Here is a 20495-nt window from a genome sequence, read left to right on the forward strand (position 1 = left end):
CGTATTGAGAGCAAACGGCTTTGACCCTCACACTCCTGGACTCCCTCTTAAGTCATTTAAAGCTGTCTACTTCTAATTAATGACGCTTGACTTCCTGTAAAATTAGCACCATTATGATCCGGCAGTGCAATGGGGCAGGCAGGCAAATGGGACAAGAGAAGAGGTATTACTATACCAACTCCTGACCTGTGAACTAGTCAGGGATTAGACACAGAGCAGGAGAATGGAAGTCACCAATTAGACCCTCAGCAGTCAGGAAGGAGGGAGAGAAGTTGGATTTCACTGTGAATGATGAGAATGAAAACAGAACAGAAAAATAAAAGAGATGAGAGAGGATAAGGGTGAGGATGGGCTGAGCCTCAAGGTCAAACATAGAGAACAGAGAGGTTTTAAAGAGGCCGGGTCAGACTCAGTTGTAGGACAGAAAGTTTTCTAAAGCTGGTCAGACCCTTCCCTCTCTCCTCACCTCATTACGGGTGAGGAGAGAGGGAAGGGTCAGAGGCAAGACAAACACACACACAAACACAGGACAAGACAGATGCGTAATTCAATCACTGCCTCAAAATAGATTTTATCCCTGGCGTTGCTTAAACAGCAGCGCCCTCTTTTTATTCGATCCCCCCATCATTGCTCTACCAATCACACCCAGTGACAGCACGCTGTTCCCTTTTGGGATAAAATCGAAGGGGTATTTTCTGGGTTACCCTCGATCTAAAAATAGCAGCAACTGTAGATTTGTAATGCAGGATTGGGGGGGGGGGGTGAGTGTGTTCTTCTCATTAGAGGAAGAGCACACTGGAGCCAGTTGGCAGGAAAAGCTAGAGAGGCACTGAAAAGTGGAGGAAGAAGAAGGCGTTACGAAACTAGAGGCTCTGTACGTGATGCAGGGGAATGCAGATGGAGCAAGTTGAGAGAGGTGATATGGAGAAGGGGGCTGTAGGGTAAGAAGACCACGTCTAGACATTTATCTGCCCCTACAGACTTCCTGGATGAGATCTCAGTGACGCCATGTCCTTTCTGTGGTTCCGCTCCAATGCGTGTCCCCCCACCCCTTCCTCTCCCCCTCCATCTATTCCACACACCTTCCTCTTCTTTCTCTTGTTCTCTCTCTCTCTCTCTCTCGCTCACGTGTGTTTGTGTGTCAGCTCTCTCACTCTCCTCCCGTGGTTCCTTTATCAAACCTCCATTTCAGGCCTTGACACTTACCCAGTGCTGCCACACTGTCGCAGGAACACACACACACACACACACACACACACACACACACACACACACACACACACACACACACACACACACACACACACACATATATACACACACAAACACATGCCAGTAAAAGAAATGCATGCAGACAGAAGCACAAACACACACATGGAAACAGTTGCTTATGCAGACAGACAGACAGACAGACAGACAGACAGACACACACACACACACACACACACACACACACACACACACACACACACAATGATGCAGAGGGGGAATGCATGCATACACATTCCCTCAGAGGCATGAAACTGCTCATGATCTAGGTGTAGATGGGGAAACACCCACCGTTTGAGCAATGAAGAATGTTAAGATTGATAAAAAACGATTTTTTTTAAACGTCATATAAGTGGATAAATAAATTAGGCTGCGTAAAAGTACAATTCCCTTTATGTTATAGAACCTAGAAATTAGAATCCAAATAGAGAGATGAGGTTCAGGATACAGTTAAGCAATTTCACATTCTGATTTGTCCAGATTTGTATCAAAACACCGAGCAGGAGAAAATTCGCAGTTAATATCGTGAATAAAACGATACTTGTTGAATGTAGGTCGCCAGACGCTGCATTTTTCTTTTCTTTATTTAAATCTGGCCCAAAAATGATAATTTATTAGACGGAAGAACGTAGAATAAAACCACCATACAGACATATACACAGACACGGTTAATACTCACTTGATTCAGGTTCGTTTCGAGTGCGTGCAGAAACACGCACATCAAGCTTATAGATCAATCAAAATGTAGTTTTCTTTGTTAGATCGGTCTTTCTTACGATTTCAGAGAGTATCCAGTTTCTCGCAGGCATTCAGTTGATTCTCCCCCCCCCCCCCGATTATAATAAATAAAATAGGATTGTGCGCGCCAGTTGCCGAAAATCTCGTTTTGAAAGCGTTATTGCCGAATGTTACTTAAAGCTTATGGTCATGCTGATGATGGCAAGGGATGAGTCTTTCGGATGAAATGAAGCAGAAGTCCCTTTGAAAACTGGCTTCTTTTTTTTTCTTTTTTGTTGCTATTTCCCTCGATTTCAGAGCCCCTCTCCCACCTCTTTGTTATTGCCAAAAATAATTGCCAGCCTTTGTTAAAGTGTCTCTACGCTTCCAGGATGCAGCTACCATTCAATCTCCCCTTTCCAAGTGTTTCAGTGGAGACGCAGTCTGCAGACACCCCTATCTTTGCCTTTCCCTCTCTGAGCCTCTCTCTTGTTCCTTTGGAGGAGCGTCACCTTCTGCACTATTTTTTTCCTCAGACGATACATGTGGGCGGATTAGAGAACAAGACTGAGGGGTGGGAGGAACCCGGTGAATACAGAGGCTAATTTCTCATATGGATGCTGAACTTCAGATATTAGGCCTGCGTATACAGTAAAAAAAAAAAAAATACACACCGCAGAGCTCGAAGAGGAAAGATTGTGTTGATGTTTTGCCATCTTTTTAATGGGCTGTTATTCCTTTTTTTTTTTTTTTTTTTTTAATTTGCCTCCTCCCCACTTAGCCTACATTTGCCCACACATGCTCACTCTGCTGGACGGACGCACAAACACCATTTTGTCTACAGGTTCCCAGCCTTGACTCTGGCGTGGCTGACATCAGCAGTCATGTGGTAGCAGAGGAGCAGGTGGGTTGTATGACAGAGTATGAATAATAATAATAATAATAATAATAATAATAATAATAATAATAATAATAATAATAATAATAATTTATTAAATAAGACAAGTACTAGAAATAAAATAATTGTATAATTTATGGGGTACAAGTGTCAAATGCTAAAACTGAATGAATGTCTTGTTATTTGAATGTTACCAGACCTCCACAATGATCTGCAACATTGCTGATGCACTTATTGACAGGAAACTCATCGCCTCATGAAAATTACAACAGCAGTAAAAGAGCAAAAGGCTATTGCTTAGGTGACTGCAGCATTTTCCCTTGACCACAAAATGTTCTTGTGAGAGCAAAGTGCAGACAGAAAATGGATGGGTAAAGAAGAGACAGTGAGATGTTTTCTTTTTGGTGAAGAGCATTTGGAATTAGTTCCAAGGAGACTATGTTTATGGTGAATAATTCAATAATGGGCAAAGAGATTATTATAAATAGGAAGAAATATTTTGTCAATCTTTTTCTTTTTTAAAAAGTAGAGAGAACAATATAAGCAGAATTCTGATCTGCTGTGTCCAACCTGCGTCACCAGCAGACATTCAGACTGGAGGAACAAACTTCCAAAACAAGGCAAAAGGTCAGCTCAGCAATATTCAGCTTCCTACTGTAACTCTTAAATTGCCTAACTCAATAAATGAAATCTTATATACTAATAAAATATGTGACTGATAAGGTGGTGTTGTGATGGATTATATAAACTAAAAAAAGAGACCTTTTAAATGCACTAAAGGAATATTTAATATAACCTAAATATCAAGACCAAGCAGATGCTGGGCGGCACAGCGGTGCCGTGGATAGCACTGTCGCCTCACAGGTAGAAGGTAGAAGGTTCGAGTCCTTTCTGTGAAGAGTTTGTACATTCTTCCCATGTCTGTGTGGGTTTTTTCTGGGATCTCTGGCTTCCTCCCGCCTCCAAAAACTTGCACTTCAGGTGAATTGATCGTTCCAAATTGTCTGTAGGTGCGAGTGTGTGCGTGACTTGTTGTTTGTCTTTCATGTGGCTCAGCGGTGCACCGGCATCTTCGTGCATGGAGTCTCCCATGCCTCTCTCCCCTAATTCTGGTAGGATAGGTTTGAGCGACCCCCGTAACCTGCGAAAGTGGAAGTGTTCTTGACTGCAGATACAGACATCCATGAGCCAATTAATACCAGCTACCATCACATGTAAATATGGGCTTGATAATAACACAAAAGTTGATGCAATTCACTCAATATTGAGTATTGATAGGCACTATCTAGCAGATTCCACAGCAATGAGTGGAAAAGTCATTGAATCAAGTAAGACAGTCTTGTTGAAATATTTCAAAAACTCCATGTCATATTTCACTTCACTCAGTCATTTAATGGTTTATTAGTGTCGTCTAAGAGATCATTGCAAATAAATTTATTCTTCAGTTAAATGCACAGCATCTATTTTCTGCCTTTAGTGAAGTTTAGTGGCCCAAAGAAATCATGTAGTTTGATGAAGTGGTGATGTAAGTTTTGATGATGCGAATTGTTGTCTTGATTGGCAAAGAAAACCTCATTTGACTCAGAAATGCTCCTGTTACAGACTTTAAGGTTTTTTCCATGAAAGATAAGCAACCATTGGCGCTCAGATTCACATCTATGGACAATTTTGTGTGACAATTCACCTAAGCTACATGTTTTTGAAGGTAGGAGGAAACTGGAGAGAATCCACACAGACATGCTTGCAAACTGCACAGAAAGGTATTGAACCCGTAACTTTCCTGATGTGAGGCAACAGCAAACTAATTTGTTTTTTGATAATAGGATACTTTCAGAAAAGAAATAATATCAAATAAAAAAATCAGCCGGTCATTAACCTTCCATCAAGGCCAAACCATCTACATCAAACTAAAAGTCATCTCACCCTGAGCATCACCAGACCAGAACAGATTAGCGGGAAGCCCTCCACAGAAAGTAGCTGACAGTGTTTCTTCATCAACCTGCATAAATACTGAATGCTCAACTTTGCTCATCTTAAGAGTAAGCATTAGTCAACAGATGCATCCACAGCCAGTCTCCTGGCGGCAGCATCGTGTAGCTCATGCATAAGGAAGCAGTGAACGGCAGATCTGGGGAGAAATCATGTGGTCACAAGTAGATCCTCCAGCACCGATAGAAGAAAAAGCAGATCTGACATAATGCCCTTTGTCTCATCAGCTGACCACTGTTTCCAGCCAATGTTAGCATCATTATAGTTCTTTTTATGTATCTTATCAATTCCTTTCTGTACATTTACCGGATACAGTATATTGCTCACATATGGGGGTTGTACTGCAAGATACACACAAATGGTTGCTGGCCTTGAGGATGCAATGCGTGAGTGACAATGAGAAATGGGTGGTCCGGTAATCTTTATTGATGTTGTCAGTCACCAATCGTGAAACAGTGTCCAGCAACTGGGTGGACAGAAATGAAAAATGCCACCCCAAAGATGAAGAAGATGAGTGATTTTCATGTCTGTAATTTATCAAATGTACAGGGTTATTATAGAATTGGTTTTGAGCTCAGAATTAAACAAGACACACAAATCAGCAATGCTACTTACGTGCTGCTTCTTTAAATCCAACAGACCATATCGAAAATGTCACTAATGTCTCCACTGAGTTTCAAGGTAGAAATAACTTGCAGCAGTGTGAAGGGCCTTACGCTATTTGTTTTATGGAAATATGAAGGAGGTGTCACATTAGTATTTGCAGTAATGCTTCCAATCCCATCAGGAGTTTTGATAAATCCTTGGACACAGTTCTATTCGAGTGTTATTTTCTGTGCTGCAGTTATTAAATGGGCTTAAAGAGTTTGAAGACTCTGGGGAAACTCATTCGCATCCCTGTCAGAGGTCGCCGAGGAAGTCAAAAAAATGTCCAGCATCAGATGCAGAGTCTGGATGAGACTCATCCTTGATGCTGGAGGCATCTTGGCATGACACAATGTTGTCCCAGAATCAAGCTGATTGAACAAAATATTGATACAGACCTGAAAATCATCATCATAGAAAGCATTATTTCCAGATGAGATGGACTCATTTAAGCAAAAGTGAAATTAGATATCAATATCAAAATGAATACATGTGTAATGTCATCTGTTTTGTAATTCTCCACAACATGGAGCCACATGTGGAAGCAAATAAATGACAAATTAATGTATGGTTGAATAAACTGTATCATATTGCATTTGACACATCTTTACATTAAAATCATGTATTTGATAAAAGTTCTGTTGAGTCATTATTGTGTCTTTTTATGTTGGATTACCAGTGCTGTGACTGGATTTTCTGCACACTTAATTTTGTCATATGTACAAATAGATAATGTATAATTCTGATGTTCACCAAGTTGACAAATAAAGGTTATTAATCAAATTACCTAAGTAAATACATTCAGGAAAATGTACTTTCCGAGGAGTGATACATAACAATGTGACTGACATGAGCATTATATATTCTGTTGGATGTAATGTTTTTGTACAAGGTTGTAAAGATAATCATTTTCATGTAGATCCATGCACTAATTATGTACATTAGTAGTCTGTAAAGATTTATAACATAGTGATATATACTGTCACAATCACTCTCTGCATTCAAGTAGCAATCACCAAAACAATTGGTAATGAATTTTCAGTCAATTGGCGAATTGGTTGAGCAACTATTTATTTCAGCTTCCCTGTATTTATTTAAACTACACAATCATTTAAAATAATACAACTATTATTTTTGAAGCTCACTGCGTTTTGATTGAAAAGTCATAATTTATAATGTAACAAGTAACAAAAATCTGATAGTAGTAAAAAAAATGTGATAGTAGTAACCCTATAATGAAGTATTCATAATAAAATACTTTAAGCATAATTTCTACTCAAGCTCATGTTCAAACAAACTGTACACACTGTTCATGACACGATTTAGATACTACTTGGAACATTTTTATTCAACTAGTATATAAAAATTGATAAATTAATTTAAAAAAAGTTCATGTTCACTTTTGGCTATTCTTTGTTTTCTTATTAATGCATGTAGATCGAAAATAATCAGCAGCTATTCTGGTGTAAAGTGTCTTATTCTAACTGAGCACAAATTGCTTCAAGTGCAAACCTTTATCAGCCATATTCAGCAACACATTTCCTACAACTACTCTGAATATCCTCCTTATAGACTGCCTTCTTACACCGCTGTCCTTAAATGGCTGCTATTAGCTTTCATTATTTATCAGTGTTACAGTCCCCCAGTCTCTCTAGCGTGCTCCTCCAGTTGAACGTCCAGACAAAGACAGGTGAGAGAGGCAAGGCTCATTGTATGCCTTCTTGAGTTTTAATTGTGATATCTGACAGCGTTCAGGTAATCTGCTGATTTATAGTTTTCTCAACTGTTTCCTAGCAAAGAAAATTAAAAAAACACTATTGTGTTTTACTAATAGTATTTTTGCGTATGGTTATTTGTTGTTTAACTGCTAGTGGGAGACTTACAGGGATTCACAAATGCTTGTACTGTACATATTAACAATCCTGTGGACAATCACCTAAAACCTAGACAAAAAAGACCAAAAAACTAAATTATTAGATAGTCTAGAATCAAAAGGTGGGTCAATACCTTAAGTTCACTGTGCCGCTATTAATTTGCCAAAGACTTTCACACACACCTGACAAAGCTCCATGTAAAACCTGGAGGCTGCACACTAAAGGTGTTTTACGTGAGCAATGTGTGACACACCATGCATCAGATTAATGAGATTAAAATATCTATAGTAAGACCCTAGAGGAGCAGGAGAGATTCTCAAAGGTTACTTGAAAGAAATGTGGCAGTTAGTTAAATCATGGACGGAGAATGAACATGGTAAGCAGCTATTAAAGTCATCAGTAAATAGTGATCGAATTACAAAAGGGGAAGCAGCAAAAGTAAAGAGGAAGCATGTTACCTGGGTCACTGCTCGCTAAGGTAACAGTGTTTGGTTTGGCATGTTTTAGTTGGCTGATGTGCTGCAGTTAGGTTATAGTTTATTCCAAATCAACCGGGAGAATCATGCATAATTTGATGAATTTCATGCATTGAATGTTGCAACATGGTGGCAACATAAATGGGGAGTGACTCCAGGTGAATGTTACTGTTCAGCGTTCCTGAGGTGTCGTGGGCCAAACCTAATGAAAGAAGGTGCCACTTGATAACCCCAATGATATGCTGCATACTGCTGTTGGATGTGCCATTTGGTTTCTTGTTTTACCATCAACTGGTAGCCTGTTAGCAAGTTAGTGAGCTTGCTTGCTAGTGTAATTTGGGCAAGAGCTTTTGAATGTGTATGACCTTATCCTATGTTTTGGCATTGTTTTGGGTGCCGTATCAAACTTTTTCCAAATGGAAATAGTCAACACTTATGGGGTTTGTGTCGCTTACTACATGCTTCCCTGACCAGAGACATTTGCACCAAAAAAAAAAAAGGGGGGGGGGGGCATCACCCCCACTTCCCATGGCTGGCTGCTATTGGTCAGCTCTGGAAAGTCAACATAGTATCGCTGTTCCAAGAATACAGCAAGGGTATGCAGACTTGTTCGCCCTAGGTGTATTTATGAGACTATGAAGTCTCCTGTCACCATACCTCAGCGGCTAATGCTAAGACAGGAAGGCAGAGCCAACAAATGACCATGACTTATGCCAATGGCATCACCTTCTTATAATTATGAAGCTGTGTCAGTATAGAGATGACAGGCAGGTGGCATTCAATCATACACGACAGCAGAGTAGTTGCTTTGGATTGAGAATTACTACACCTGGTGGAATAAGACACTGGCTCCAATGATGATAATGGCCAGGCCACAGGCACTGTTGGGTTTCATGGATATACAACCCCAAGGTCTGCCTGAACCAAAGTCAAGACCACCACATGTGGACTGGGCGGAATGGTTGGCTTTTTTACTTCAATTGATGGCTAGAAGAGTTTACATGGACTGAATCCCTGTGCCGGTTGTATTGTCATCGCAGGGACAGAAGGCAGTAAGTTGAAATTCCTTCTTTTTCTATTTCCTGACATATTACAGTAAATAATCAAAAAATTATGAAATGTGTAAAGTGCAAAGTTAAGTGAAATGTGTCATTCTGAGAAAAGTGAACCGAACGTGCATGTTCTGTGTTAAGAGAGGAAGTACTCTTAATATAACAATTTAAGGTATCGGAAAAGAGGAAGCCAAGCCGTCTCATGGGGTCTGGTGTCCCAAACAGAGGAAGATGAGCAAGTGTAGGAAAAAGTGGCATCTGTTGGTCTTTCAAAGGACTTCAATGTCTGCCTAAATCAAAATTTGTCAATTTATTTCTATATAGATTTGGCCCTCAAGACAATAGTCTGTGATCCAGTTTTACCCCAACTATATGTCTTTCTAGGGACCAGGGTCTGCTCAATGGCCAGCAGAGCTAAGCTTCTAACAAGGAATTTGCCTATTGTGTTGTGGGTGCAATACTTAAGCCTTTTTAAACAAGATAAGATCTTTTCTACACCTGCAGCTCTAGCACCAAATGTTGCCACTAATGATAACATATGTACAGCTGGAGCTTTGCACTATTCTTAGAAAATAGAAGAATTCACACAGCTTTCCCCTGTTGCCCTGCAAGTCCTGATTGAATAGACTTCAGACCTCAGTCTCCCTTAATCAAATAATTAGCCATAACTTTTCAGGACACTACAATAGTTCTTCTGGTAATACTTCTCTCATGTCATCAGTCTTCTCTGGATTGACTAATTCTAGAAGCAAAATCTTCCAAATATGAAAAACGCAGAGGATTCCTCCCCATGAAGTTATCAAGGATGGCCTTGTCCAGATTTCTGATCCCTCCTGGGGATCCTGAAATTGAGAGAGACAGAGCTATTTCATGGGCTCTTCTCGTGGATCCGGTGTGAGATCTGCTGCTTTGACACAAACGTCATGGAAAGGCCACTCTGACCCCCTCTCTTTGACAAAAGCAGAAGAGACTCAATTCTTTTCTTGCAGTACAGAATAAAGAATGTCCATTGCCCTCTGCTGGACAATATCAAGGACCGCATTAGTCAGTCATGGAAGATTTGTTCTCGTGTGTATAAATTGAATACAATCTCATTACAAAACCTGTTTCATTACAAAACCTGTGGTACAAACCAATGCTGTTATCAAAAATCGGCAGAGGGCCATCGTAGTTGTTCTCTACAGTGCTCGCTATCCATCATGTGATACTCCATTTGAGTAGGGGTGTGTTTCCGGGTGACCTTGAACAGCCTGCAGTCTCAAGGAAAGATGTGTTCTTTCTGGCAAAAATGTGGCAACCTCATACAATGATGCAAAAATGATGTCTGCACTCAGACAAACATTTAGCCCCTGGTGTGACAGCACCAGATTAAGTCTTCATGCATAGCAATGCATGAACATTGCACTGGGGGCAATTGCCTTCACTTTAGCCAGCAGACCATTGAGGGCTGCAGCCATGACAGCAGCCCCTTTGCTTTTATTTAACACTTTAAAAACAGACTGAGAATCTTGCTCCTCAGAAAAAAAATTATGTATATACTGTATTTTTTTTCAATTATATATATATATATATATATATATATATATATATATATATTTATATATATATATATATCAACATAGACAACAATGACAGAGAGTTGGGCACAGCGAGCAATATCATCTCTGATCTCATCTGTAGCTGCAAGAGCAGAAATCAAGTCATTTTAGATGAGACACACCAGAAAACACACCTGATGACTGGAATTGTGTGGTCAAAACAATCATATTTACATTATGTTTGTTTCCCTGTAATTCTACTTGTTGGATGATTCAACTACTCTCATCATACCTGCTAAAGGATAGCTCCTGCCAGAGAAGCAAGGATTCCGCCCTTTAGGAAGGCCCTCTTTTCTTTTTTGACAAGTTAATTTTGTTTTGCCTCTTGAATGCAATCACCTTCATTGATTGCATGTTTAACCCTGACCCTGTTCAGGCAACTTAACTCTGTGGAACGTCAACCTCACTTCTGCAAGGAAAAGGAGGAATATTAAGGATAGGAGAGGATTGCTTTGTAAAGCCAAATGTTGCTCTTTACAATTTTTATTTGATTTTTTACTAAAAGAAAGGAAGATTTAAACTGATTATTCAAATCCTCTTTGGCTCTAGCCTCTTGATTTTAGAAGGTAGCAGTAGGGTTTTTTTAAATGATTTGTAAGATTCTTATTATCTACTGTATATACTTAATTTGAATAAATATGTTTGCATTATGAGCAGTTAAGTCTTGCCAAAAATTATTAGCAAACCTTTGCCTTAATGCTTAATAAATCTACATAACCTCTGATTAAAATGAATATGTAGATTTGAACATTCACATGAATTTTAAGGTTTCTTGATATCCAGATTTTGAAGTACAAAAGGGGAGTCCTTCCTATTTTGGATTTACTAAAGCCGAATAAGTTTAAAAGATTTCTTTGTGAATTGTTTCTATCAGTTTCCCCAGCCTATAAAATTAACACACCGTCATGACTGTCTAAGTTATTAAAACTTATTTCCTAGCAATTCACTAAGTGCACAGATCAAAAAGGAGAGCTGCCAATAACAGGCATGGCTGATCTATGTAGCAAATTGGTGATTCTACTACATGCTTATCCTCAATTTGCAGGGTGGACGTTCAGATGGTGTGACAGCGAAAAGCTAGGCGAGTCTACTCAACAGATTTTATATTCCTCTTGAAGAGCTGGCAGTTTAGTCCTTTATCAACCGAGAAAGGGGAGAAAAAAAACTCAGGGATGAAAGATATTCATAGAAAATCATCGGGATGGCAGCGTTGAAAATTTAATTACCATATGAAAATTTAATGATTAAAACTCAGCTGACAGATTAAAAATGTTTCACCAAACTGTGTAAGGTACATAGTCCTTTTATGAAAACACTTTTGGAAATACATCATCGAAAAAGTGAAACAGATCTGACCTCTCCTTTTTTGTCAAAAATAAAAGATAACACTTTCATACACCTGGGACCTCAAGTTCAACTGAGTTTCATAACTTCAGAGCTTAATATAGAGCCTGGTGTCTTCTCACCAAGGTTTATTCAATGAGTCCCACATTCTCAATGAGACACGGGCAGTAAATCACACTGACACACCATGAGGACACAAGGAGCCTAAATCCCTCTCTCTGACACTAGAAGTACAAGACTTTTCTGCAATATAGTCATGAAATAGCCCCAAACTGAATAGAAAGGTGGCAGTATATTTTGCATGTGGTGGAGTTATTTTAGAGGAACATCGGCTGCCAATGAGATGATAAAGAATTCAATTTTCCCGACTCTATATAAAAATCACAATAAAAATGTTTCCTGGGGGTTATTAAGTCCTAGGAGAGGTTGTTCACAAAGCAGCACAAGCGCTGACGTTTGGTAATAATTAGTCTCATGTCTACTAGAAAATATATTTCCTCTTTTATTCACGTTTCTTAAAGCAATCATTAAAACCACTGCATTGAGAAAACAAGAAAACAATTATCTGGATAAACAATACGGATATAAAAAACTTGAACCATAACAAAAAAAATTGCATTGTTGACAAATTGTTTTCCGTTCTGAAGAGCCACAGAAACCGATTGGTGATTTAAACACTGGTGTCTGACTGATCAGACTGGGATGTGGTGTATTGAAACATTTGTGGTTCGAATGGCAAAAATAAAGACTCTAAACTCTCTCGACCAGTCACAGAATTCTGGCTTTGTGTAAGTTTTTCTGTGTACAGTAAGTCTCATTTCAATAAAAACATCTCTCACATCCCCTCTAGTCAGCTCAAATTGGCAAACAACCCACCTGTGGGCCGCTTTCATTTTCCTTCCTACTGCTGATATGCTTTTGTTGTAGTGGATCTTACATGACACATAACCCTAACCCAGTGGGTTTTGTTTTCCATAAACTAAAGAGACCTTTGTTTATAATCAGATCTGTGATGATCCAGGGACAATATTTTCTGTTGCAGCACCAGCTTCATAATCCCAAGAGCTTCTCACGATTGTTCTTTGAAAACCTGGGTTTTCTCTTAATCCGTTTCTCAGAGTCATTCTTCTTCTGACTGGCTTTAACCTCGGCTTCCCACTGTTTTTTTGCCAGCGTGTACAGCCTCATTGTGGCTTGTGCATCTTGGATCTAGACGGGAAAAAGGAGAGAGGGGGAGAACAGCGTGATGCTCTGTTTTATGGAGGTAGCGGCCAGGTCACCAAAAAAACTGTAATTGAGAGCTGTGTCTGATGTGTTGACTCACAGATGAATGTTCACCCTGCTGGACATTTACGTTGAGAATTTCTCTGCACAGAAGTTTCAAGGACGGTCGGCTGGACTGAGAAACAAAATCACATAATAAAGAACAGATTCTAATAATTGAGAGTCTTCATGGGGTCTTTCATGAAGTTCTACATGGGTGTGTTTCATTAGCTGTTGAGACAGAAATACCTTCACAGTCTTCTTAAAAAATTTGTACTTCTGAGTGTCCCGGATTTTCTTTTTTGGATGATCCAACAGTAAAATCTGAAACAGGAGTTCAGTATTGGCATTTAAGTGGCTTCATTTCTTAAGATTTTTCCACTTCACTCACAGATGTGTTACCTTTAGGTCATTGTGTATGGCGTGTCCAACCACAACTCTGCCTTGCAAGATCTCACCAACCTCCCTACGAACAATCTGTACATCCTCACCTACAGTGAAGCAAACAGGAAAGAGACATAATGTGCCAACAGTGCATGAAGTCAATCAACTACAGCTAATTTTGATTTCTTATTCTAACTCCTTTAATGACTCACCATTTTTGATGTCCGCCGGTCGTATGCCGCTGACGGCTGTCCTGTAGTCTGTCACCCTTTCTGTGGGTTTCACGTGTTTGTCATAGATACATTTCCCAAACTGGTTCACAAGGGACACACGAGCCAAGATGCTGTCCTCTCCATTGGGACCCACTCCCACCATCTCACAATCAATGGCCACAGCTTTGGTGAGGCTAATATTTGATCAAAAAGTAAAGTGGTATTAAAGAATTGTTGTCACTATACTGCAAACCTGCATGAGAAGTTAAACCTAGAAACTGTTGCCCTTGCTTTTGTCTTTATATTGCTATGTCCACCAAAGAGGATATGTTTTTTATGGCTGGTTTGTTTGTCAGCAAGAGTTCTCACAAACTCCTGCAATTCCACAATTTTGCTTAGAAATAAGACATTTGCTAAGAAAGAGCCCAAAAACTTCTGGTGAACAACCACAAAAAGGGATGGTTATAGGAAAATGTTTTCACACCCTTAAACTTTCTCTTTTTTCAGTGATCTCCATAGTGACATTATTTTCCACACTCACAGGTGTATACATTTCACACATGTACATGCCATAGCACACACACAAAAAGGCCTGTAACCATGCAAAATGGGAGAGATAGTGCAGCTCACCCCTCAAAGGCTTTCTCTTTGACCAAAGCACTCTCTGTGTTAGTGTTCTTCTGAACACCCTGCTTCTTCCTCATGATATCTGCTGCCTCTGGTCCAACTGCTGCCTCAATATCATCAGGGTCTACATCATCAAACCAAAGATCATCCCTGCAATACAACCGGATAAACAGGAGTCAGCAACCATAACTTTTGTTAAGCCAAATATTGGCATGAGTTAGTGGTGTAGTTGGAGCTGTATACATACTCTGTAGGTTTCCGCTCTTCAACCACAAGCGACCTCTTCTTAACTGGTTGCTTACTGCCTGACATTTCCTTGTTCAATTTCCTTTTTGTAACTACGGGTTTTATCCCTGAGACACATGGAACCTTTGCCTGAGAGTTCTTGTTGACAGCACTAATAATAAGCGTTTTGTGATTCACTATTTTCCCTGTGTCTGTTTGTCTAGGACAAACATTGCTCTTTAAATTATTTTTAGTAGACATCTTTTCAGCCCCCTTTTGTGCCAGACTGCCATTGTGGTGTTGTGGTTGCGTAGACTGTTTCTTATCCTTTTCACTGGCCTTCAGCATCTGAGAAAAGTTAATATCCATGTCACAAAAAGAAATACAGACACATAACATGTAGTTAACAACTTAACAGAGACAGAATAAACTCTTATTCACAAACCTCTTGTAATTTTTTCCAGTTAACAGAGAACTGTTCAGCATCTTTAGGTGGTGCCAATTGCTGAATTTTAGATTTTTGTTTGTCTTTTGGGGGAGGCATTTTCCTTTTGAACTTCTCTTTCATCCACTGTTTCCTCTTCTTTTTCGCAGTGTTATTTTTCTTTGTAGATTTCGGCTGCTGTCCTTTAGCAGGAGAGGTTGTCTTTTTCTCATCCACCTTTGACATTATGGCAAATTTTGGTCAAATATTTGAAGTTTGTTACGTCGTTCTCCAGTCACGCAGGGGAGTTACAAAATCCACTCTTTGTTTACCATATCGTAACAAACTGCAGTAACATCAAATTGATCGAATGGCTGCATCAACTCAGATTAATTACTATAATACCATCCTTTCCTCACGAGCAAATGTCGCAGATGCATTTCAAGTGATATGAAGCATGGTTGCCCAGACTGTATTTCCGTAATTCCCGGCTGTTAAATATGTCCGGTAACAACATGGCATCTTGAGCGCATCCAGTTAGAAAAGAGAGACTTGGCATGTAAAAATGGTGTGATGTATATTATTTAAACTTACACTGTTTAACAATATTAGTTATTTTTTACTTTAATGTGAGATTTTTTACTTATTATTGAACTTTGGATTTCAAAGGCGGAACTCTTTTACTGCCGAATATTTGACATCGGACTCAATATTTCATGGGACAAAATGCAGGCAAGCTAATCGAGTGACGATGTTTTTAGCGTAGCATTCTTCATTTATTAGCGAGATATCGAGATTGTTTTTGCTGTTTTTGTATAGAAATGCTGACTCTAGCTTATTCTTAAATATACATTTTGGTATTCACGACGAGTTGAACATTACAAGTTGTGTTGGTAAATAAAAACTCGTTTTATTCGCCATGATACTAAAATACAGTACTGTACTTGTTAGTGGGTTTTGACTGGCACACACCTGCTTTACTGTCAGATGCTTCAATTCGCATTTAGCGTTACCAAACCCGTGTATGAGTTTAAGCAGTAAACATAACACAAATGTTTAATGGTGTGGGGGGTTTTTTTCTTTTTTGCTTGTTTTGTGATACCTCTTCATAGTAACTATTTGTGTATGTTTTGTTACATCCCGCTTCAAAGCGGTGATGTATTGTAATTGTCAGTGTTGGTGTGTTCGTTCTTCCGTCTGTTAATCCACCAAATATCTTTGCAACCGTTGCAGATAGAAAGATTAAACAAAAATCACATTACTGTACTCGGGTGGCAAAGGGGATGACAATAAGATGATGACCTTGAGAAAACTAGGTCAAGGTCATCTTTTGTATACTCAGGAACCGGATAAGATAAAAGGTGTGAGACCGTAGACCGTAGATCAAAGCTAGTGCTTTGATTTATGAAAGTAAGCCAGAGCAATAGCTTTGATCTTTGACCTAGGCAAGTATGTCAGGGTAAAAATTTGCATTAAGAGATGTCACAGGATGTTGTAGTCTGTAACTGCCTTGGTTCTAGTTTTAATTTTGTTTGTTTTTCAGATTATGGTGGATAACACTCCTTCCCCCATGCATGAGAGGGCCATCTATGGATTTGTTCTCTACCTTGCCTCACAGTTTGGCTTCTGTAAGTTAAATAATATTCCAGTGTTCCACAATTGAAATATTAAACAAATCTAATAAAAACAAGGCAGTCAGAGACTGCAGCATCCCAGGACTCACCCTGACCTATTTCCAGGGTAGGTCAGGGTACCCTGAAAATAGTACCTGACTATTGCATAACTTTTACCTTTCAGGGTAGGTCAAAGCTATGCACTAGCTTTGACTATTCTTGAAGATGTTTCGCCTCTCATCCAAGAGACTTCTTCAGTTCAAAGTCTCTTGAAGAAGTCTCTTGGATGAGAGACGAAAAGTCTTCAAGAACTTTCTTAACGTCCAGTGGATTGACTTAAACAGCTTTTGGACTTCCCATGTTCTAATATAAACCCAGGTAGATTACACAATAACATAATTAAATTTGACATCACTAATATTGTCGCATCTGACATCAGTACACTCTCATGGTAGGATGACCCACATAAATTGACTTCTTGCCATGAAATCCCATCCTTAGATTTTAGAGTCACATTGGTATGATTAGTAATTGGTTAAGATAAGGCAATTGTAGTTCACTATTTGCAGTTTCTGTTTAGAGTGTAGCTCTCTAATTTTTATAGGATATGCATAAAATATGCGACCTAACAAAATGAACACAGCATCAGCTACAGTTTGGTTTTTAAGTTGTAATCCTGTAGTATTTTTATTTGTTGTCTTGCAGGAGTGAATTGTCCTTAATCTCTATACTTTTATTGTCTGTCTTACCAGACATGGATTATTACAGTTTTTAGATCATATATTTAAATATGGTAGATACAATGATGTGATCTTGGATTTTTTTCCAAAGCACTGTGGCCATTTGGTTTTTTACATGCATTTGCCTCAATGTTTGAAGGAAACATCTTGTAATTGGTGATACATAAAACCTCTTAGCTAATTCTCCCTTTTACTCTCTCCACAGTTCTATATTGCATATGGGCATTCATACCAGAGGAGTGGCTTCATTCAGTAGGACTGACTTACTGGCCTCAAAAGTAAGTAGAAAATGAAGATGAAAATGGTAGTTATGCAAAAATGAGTTAGCCCTCTGAATCTTTCACATGTTTTTATTTGCAGATATTGGGCTCTTGCTATGCCGATCTATCTGCTTGTTGCAATAACAATGTCATTTGTGTTGCTATTTGGAGTGAACATGATCAACATAGCTCCACTCAGCTCTGTGGAAAATATCACAGGTGAGTATGCTGCTGTGGGCTAACAGTGAACTTTTGGTTAGGTGACATGTATGTCTGTTAATATTACAAGTTCATATACGACTTCCATTTGCCCTACTGACATTATTGTACCTGCCAAGAAGGTTTTCTTTTGGAATTCTAAAACCCTTGATTATAAATTATATCATTCTTGAATGTGTCCTTTCTGTTACAGACGTGTATGCACAAGGCCAGAGGACAGATGACTGCAATAAAGGTGGAATACCAGCCCTCCAGGATATTTCCATCAGTGAAGTCAACCAAATGTTTTATTTGTCACCCAAACAGTAACAAGCGAAGTAATTTTAAATGGAGGTACAGCATAAGTGAAGCTTTTTTCAAGTCACTGTTTATTCTATACCTAGGAAAGGATTTATTTATACAGGTGCAGTGGAATATGGGGGCAAAGATGTACTGAATGACCTAATGCTTAGTACATGTGTGTCGTGCAAAATTATGTCCTATGTATTAATTACAGTAATACTGTATGTATGTCAAACCAAGCCGTGCATTGGATGAAAAATTATTGATATTTAATAAACTGCATACTTTTTATACATGTTATATGCAACGACGACACTTAAATGTAGTGTACAGTTTTTAGTAAGTGAATTAAGTCTATTTTTCACTTAAAAACACACAAGACCTAACAGCTTTTTGTTTGCATGAATGCTTTTAGATTCAAAACTTCTTTTCTAAACCCTTCTTATCAGTTTGACAGAAACCAGTATGTTTTCTTGACCTGTTTTAAGAGTTCTTTTTTTTGTTTGTTTTTTGTGCAAGAAAACCAAACAAACTAAGGAAAAAAAGTTACTGCAAAGTAGATATTATCGTTAACAGATGAAATCAGACTAAAAACTGGCGCAAATATAAGTACAGTATTCTTGAAACCAAAATGACTACAAATAAGGAGGTCCAAATACACGGAGTATACATGTCACGTGATCCGAGCTTGCGTTTGTTCGGCGTTTCTCTTCCAGTCCACAAGGTGGCGACATCACCGCGTGAAACATGAAGTGGACGCTCTCGGTTTGCTACTTCCTTCTGCTAATCTTCAGTCAACGGTGCCAAACAAGTTCTTGACGGTTTCGACGTTAGCGCGTCGCCGCGGGGACCACATGGCCTTCCCTCTGCCGGTGTGGCTGGCGGTCCAGGAGGAGCTCCTCGGACATGGCGGAGAGGACGACTGCGTTAGGAACTGTTTCGATGACTTCGACGACGAAGCATTGTTCGAGATGTTCCACCTCACCAGACCCTGCCTGCTGTTCATCACGGACTACATTCGCGTCCGCATCAACAGCGTCGCTCCGAGGAAACGGGCGCTGAGCGCAGATGCTATGGTCATGGTGGCGCTCAACTATTTCGCGCACGGATTCTCCTCTGTCGCGATCCTGCGGAAAGCCGGGATCAGCATGACCGACTGCTCCGCGGTCATATGTTCGGTATCCGCGGTGATCGCGGAGATGTCCGATCAGTTTATCTCGTTCCCGCGAAGCCGGGAAGCCCAAGTCAGCGTCGCCTTGAAGACGGAGAAGATGTGCGGCATCCCAAACGTGCTGGGTGTCCTGTCGGCGGCTCACTTCAGAACCAGAGCCTCTCCGTACGACAAGCTCATGTTCTGGTCTTTTGTCAACCTTATGGGATTTACGTCAGTCATGATTCAGATCATATGTGACTCCGATGGAAACATACTGAGTGCAGAAAAGTGTTGTGCGGGCAGCACCTTTGAGCAGGACTTGTGGGATTCTTCTTCCATGCGGAAAGAGATGGAGGAGGATCTACACAGACCCTACTGGGTTATTGGTAAGCAGAGCACCATGGACTGTTGCACGTGGATCTTACATCTGATGCTGTCACGATGGTTTCCTTGGAAACACTGAGGTTCTTAAACACTCTCCAAAATCGTCATGTTTAATCTGTTTCTGTCATGCTTCCTTGTCATCCAGGTGGGAATGGCTACAACTTGAGTAAGCATGTTTTGACACCTGTGGCAGAACCTGCAAATGACAAGGAGATCCGCTTCAACGAGGCCCACGCTAAAATCTACAGCATCATGCGGACGACGCTCGGCTCCATGAAGAGAAGATTTAGGTGTTTGATGCAACTCGGTTTTGCGCAAGAGGCATCATTGAGCAAACAGTCCAACATCATCAAGACGTGCTGCGTTCTGCACAACATCGCTAAGAAGTTTTCCGTCCCATCCCTGCCTGCAGATCTTAAAATCGAGCATCTAGATCCTGAAAAGCAGCGCCGAGGACGGATACCCACCGACCCTGAGGCCATACAGGCCAGACAGGAGCTCATCGATGGAAAATTATCCCTAGGGTCCAGTAATGAAGATGCACAGACTGAAGGAATCAGAGAGGTTGAGTGAACAGATCTGGTGTTGTGTTTCTCTAGAAACCAGCGAGGCTCATCTACAAACTGACACTGAAAATACAGACAGCTATGCAAAATTTAAACACACAGTCAGGTAGGGTTAAATACCGATGAGAAAATCATCTGGGATTTTTATCTAATTTGCAGACTTTTTTTAAAAAAAATTTTTTGAGCACATGCCCTTATAACATGAACAAAAACAAACATTTGACACAATACATTTAAATAAAATATTTTGTACATTCAGAATATGACTGTTTTTTGTATTT

General features: G+C 39.7%; 4 protein-coding genes across 5 annotated transcripts in view; 2 read left to right on the forward strand and 2 right to left on the reverse strand.

Annotated features, from left to right (window-relative positions):
• Positions 1 to 2088, reverse strand: part of LOC137588882 (voltage-gated potassium channel KCNC1-like) — a 48057-nt gene extending 45969 nt beyond the window's left edge. For both annotated transcript variants that reach the window (XM_068306196.1, XM_068306195.1), the window contains exon 1: positions 1949 to 2088. The gene's annotated coding sequence lies outside the window, so the exon portion shown is untranslated. The remainder of the gene's footprint in view (positions 1 to 1948) is intronic.
• A 9640-nt stretch (positions 2089 to 11728) lies between these two features.
• rexo4 (REX4 homolog, 3'-5' exonuclease) lies at positions 11729 to 15462 on the reverse strand. Its single transcript, XM_068305438.1, has 8 exons — positions 15019 to 15462; positions 14596 to 14921; positions 14352 to 14498; positions 13722 to 13915; positions 13528 to 13616; positions 13375 to 13449; positions 13187 to 13261; positions 11729 to 13071 (listed from the first exon to the last, which is right to left on the reverse strand). Exons 1-8 carry the CDS (start codon positions 15241 to 15243, stop codon positions 12913 to 12915), a joined length of 1290 nt encoding a protein of 429 aa, XP_068161539.1. The 5' UTR covers positions 15244 to 15462; the 3' UTR covers positions 11729 to 12912.
• Positions 15463 to 15736: 274 nt separating this feature from the next.
• Positions 15737 to 18563, forward strand: pigp (phosphatidylinositol glycan anchor biosynthesis, class P). The gene is made up of 5 exons (XM_068305960.1): positions 15737 to 15890; positions 16541 to 16625; positions 17556 to 17628; positions 17711 to 17829; positions 18023 to 18563. The coding sequence occupies exons 2-5, from the start codon at positions 16544 to 16546 to the stop codon at positions 18136 to 18138; spliced, it is 390 nt and encodes a 129-aa protein (XP_068162061.1). The 5' UTR covers positions 15737 to 15890; positions 16541 to 16543; the 3' UTR covers positions 18139 to 18563.
• A 269-nt stretch (positions 18564 to 18832) lies between these two features.
• Positions 18833 to 20475, forward strand: LOC137588723 (putative nuclease HARBI1). Its single transcript, XM_068305959.1, has 2 exons — positions 18833 to 19650; positions 19794 to 20475. Exons 1-2 carry the CDS (start codon positions 18966 to 18968, stop codon positions 20219 to 20221), a joined length of 1113 nt encoding a protein of 370 aa, XP_068162060.1. The 5' UTR covers positions 18833 to 18965; the 3' UTR covers positions 20222 to 20475.
• Positions 20476 to 20495: the final 20 nt, after the last annotated feature.

The sequence above is a fragment of the Antennarius striatus genome, chromosome 21 (assembly GCF_040054535.1).
Source record: "Antennarius striatus isolate MH-2024 chromosome 21, ASM4005453v1, whole genome shotgun sequence".
Taxonomy (NCBI): Eukaryota; Metazoa; Chordata; class Actinopteri; order Lophiiformes; family Antennariidae; genus Antennarius; species Antennarius striatus.

Bases quoted from the DNA above. Each gene is read 5' to 3' on its own strand.
- LOC137588723 (XM_068305959.1), top strand. From the start codon at position 18,966: ATGGCCTTCCCTCTGCCGGTGTGGCTGGCGGTCCAGGAGGAGCTCCTC. The intron at 19,651-19,793 runs GTAAGCAGAGCA...CTTGTCATCCAG, and splicing joins CAGACCCTACTGGGTTATTG to GTGGGAATGGCTACAACTTG.
- pigp (XM_068305960.1), top strand. From the start codon at position 16,544: ATGGTGGATAACACTCCTTCCCCCATGCATGAGAGGGCCATCTATGGA. The intron at 17,629-17,710 runs GTAAGTAGAAAA...TTTTATTTGCAG, and splicing joins CTGACTTACTGGCCTCAAAA to ATATTGGGCTCTTGCTATGC. The intron at 17,830-18,022 runs GTGAGTATGCTG...TTTCTGTTACAG, and splicing joins CTCTGTGGAAAATATCACAG to ACGTGTATGCACAAGGCCAG.
- rexo4 (XM_068305438.1), bottom strand. From the start codon at position 15,243: ATGTCAAAGGTGGATGAGAAAAAGACAACCTCTCCTGCTAAAGGACAG. The intron at 14,499-14,595 runs GTATGTATACAG...GTTGTATTGCAG, and splicing joins GAAGAGCGGAAACCTACAGA to GGATGATCTTTGGTTTGATG. The intron at 13,450-13,527 runs GTAACACATCTG...CTCCTGTTTCAG, and splicing joins CCATACACAATGACCTAAAG to ATTTTACTGTTGGATCATCC.